This window comes from Austrofundulus limnaeus, unplaced genomic scaffold (genome assembly GCF_001266775.1).
Source record: "Austrofundulus limnaeus strain Quisiro unplaced genomic scaffold, Austrofundulus_limnaeus-1.0 Scaffold2593, whole genome shotgun sequence".
NCBI lineage: Eukaryota > Metazoa > Chordata > Actinopteri > Cyprinodontiformes > Rivulidae > Austrofundulus > Austrofundulus limnaeus.
Window position 1 is genome coordinate 12,277 of NW_013954995.1, and position 2,339 is coordinate 14,615.

At 49.6% G+C, this 2,339-nt stretch overlaps 1 protein-coding gene across 1 annotated transcript; it reads left to right on the forward strand.

The window, feature by feature from the left end:
- Window positions 1-90: 90 nt before the first annotated feature.
- cth1 (cysteine three histidine 1) lies at window positions 91-1,224 on the forward strand (the record flags this gene model as incomplete). Its single annotated transcript, XM_013999967.1, is given in 1 exon segment — window positions 91-1,224. A coding segment is annotated over 1 exon segment (855 nt), but the record flags the coding sequence as incomplete, so codon positions are not given.
- Between the last annotated feature and the right edge of the window lie 1,115 nt (window positions 1,225-2,339).

Here is a 2,339-nt window from a genome sequence, read left to right on the forward strand (position 1 = left end):
GTGTGTGTGTGTGGGGGGGGGGGGGGTCTTCCGTGGTCGTTGTTGGGGGTCTTGTCTTGGTGATTAAGTCTGGTCTCCATGTTCCACCTTCAGGCCAGCAGTGAGGACCTGTTCCTGCCCTCCTGTCAGGATGAGGAGCTGGTGGACACCCTGTGCTGTGAGGACTCTGACAGTGGAGGGGATCTGTCCCTGACCAAGGCCCTGCAGCCCCTGGTGGACTTGCCTCACCCTCTGGAGGTCCCCTGGGGGTCCTCCACCCGCTACAAGACGGAGCTGTGCACCAGCTACTCTGCTGTGGGCTCGTGCAGCTACGCCGAGCGCTGCCAGTTCGCTCACGGCCTCCACGAGCTGCACGTGCCGTCCCACCACCCCAAGTACAAGACGGCCTTGTGTCGCAGCTACCACACGGCCGGCTACTGTTACTACGGCAACCGCTGCCTGTTCGTCCACAGCCCCTCAGAGCGGCGGCAGGTGGTCCGCCGCCGCAGGAACGTGCCCTGCCGCACCTTCAGCTCCTTCGGCGTATGTCCCTTCGGCACGCGCTGCAACTTCCTGCACATGGAAGAGGAGGCTCTGGCTGATGGGGAGAAGACCCCCCAGGTGCAGCCTCGGGAGTGGAAGCCCCGGGGGGCTCTGTGCCACACCTTCAGCTCCTTCGGCTTCTGCCTCTACGGCACGCGCTGCCGCTTCCAGCATGGCCTGCCCAACAAGACCCGCAGCTCCCATCTGTCCCTGCCCTCGGACCGCACCTCCTCCAACAACTCCACCTGTTCGTCCCCGCTGTCCGCCTCACCTGGGACCACCCCGTCCCCGGACATGGCGGTCCACAACGCCTTCACCTTCTCCAGCCAGCACCTGAGCGACCTGCTGCTGCCGCTGGCCCTCCACCTGCAGCAGCTGGAGGGGTCCAAGTCCCAGGAGGTGTGGGACAGCYGGGCCCTGTGAGGCTGCAGCCAGGGGACTAAACACCAGCACTACTCTTTATTTTATTTTTGATCTCTATTGAGGGTATTTAGCTGTGTGTAGCTCCTTCTTTTGTTTTTTKTTTTTTTTTTTTTTTATTGGATCTTTGACTTGTCTGTCGGCAGGTCGAGGTAGACACAAACTTCCTGTTCAAGTTGAACAGGTCCAGCTCTTTTTACATTATTTTTAACTGTATTGTCAGTAAGTTGTATAAATTTGTCTAAACTTGACATTGTAAATAAATTTTTAAACTACATTAAATGTTTTGGTTCATTCAGCAGAGATCTTTGTCTCTGAAACTGCTCAACTTGAAATAACTGCACTTAATGAAAGAATTTAAAAACGGCAAGATGATTTAAAATTTACATTTGTGAATATTATTTAAGCATTAATTCCATGAAAACAAAGGTTATTTGTTAAATGGCAAGACACTATTTTTGGAAAAGGAAATTCTAGGAGAAAATAAAACAGTTCAAGGAGTAATTTATATAAAATTAAAAGAAGCACTGTCGGCACAAGAGTCTGTCAAACTGAGTTGGAAGTCTGTCAATAGTTGGAAACAATCCTGCCAAAACACATCCACACAGGTTATCTAAGCTTATATCCCACCACCTCACTCTTCCTTCTCTCCCACCTTTCCTGCTTACTGGCTTCTTTCCATACTTTTCTGAATATGTTCTTCTGGATTTGGTTAGCTGGTTTCTTAAAGAAACTTCAGATCAAATTTCTGTCAAGGAGGGACCTTTTGTTGGACTGGGACAACTAGCTGGATATATCCTTGTTCCTCTGGACGTGGAAACTGATACTGGCTGATGTGTTCCTGCAGGATGCTGAAGATTTATACATATTTAGATTCTGATGGCTGGATTTCTGCTGATTGGACTTGTGGATCTGGTGTATTGTAAAACAGCATTGGCAGCTATTCAGGCTGTTTCCTGGCTGCCTGAGCAGTATGATGAAATGTGCCGTGTTATCAGCACTCAGACTCTAGCCCTGTGTGAGCTGGGACTTGGTCTGCAAGCGGTTTTTGTTGAGGGTTGAGGGCCGGCTGCGGACACACTAATTTGTCTGATTAGATTCACCACATTGAAGCAGAAAAAAAATTACTATTTTCTGCCTTAACAAAAACATTTTCTTGCTGTCTGTCAGAAAATACTAAATTTTATAGGATGTTTGTCTGGCAGTGACTGGGGAGCAGAGAGAGGATCATTAAAACAAATATACACAGGACTGAAAGAACTAATATGGATTATGGAAGTGTGGCACAGAGTGATGCCTCTCAGCAAGGTCACCGGTTCAAATCCCATTCTGGGGACCTTTCTGGGTAGAGTTTGCATGTTCTCTCCGTGCATGCGTGGGTTTTCTCCGGGTACTCC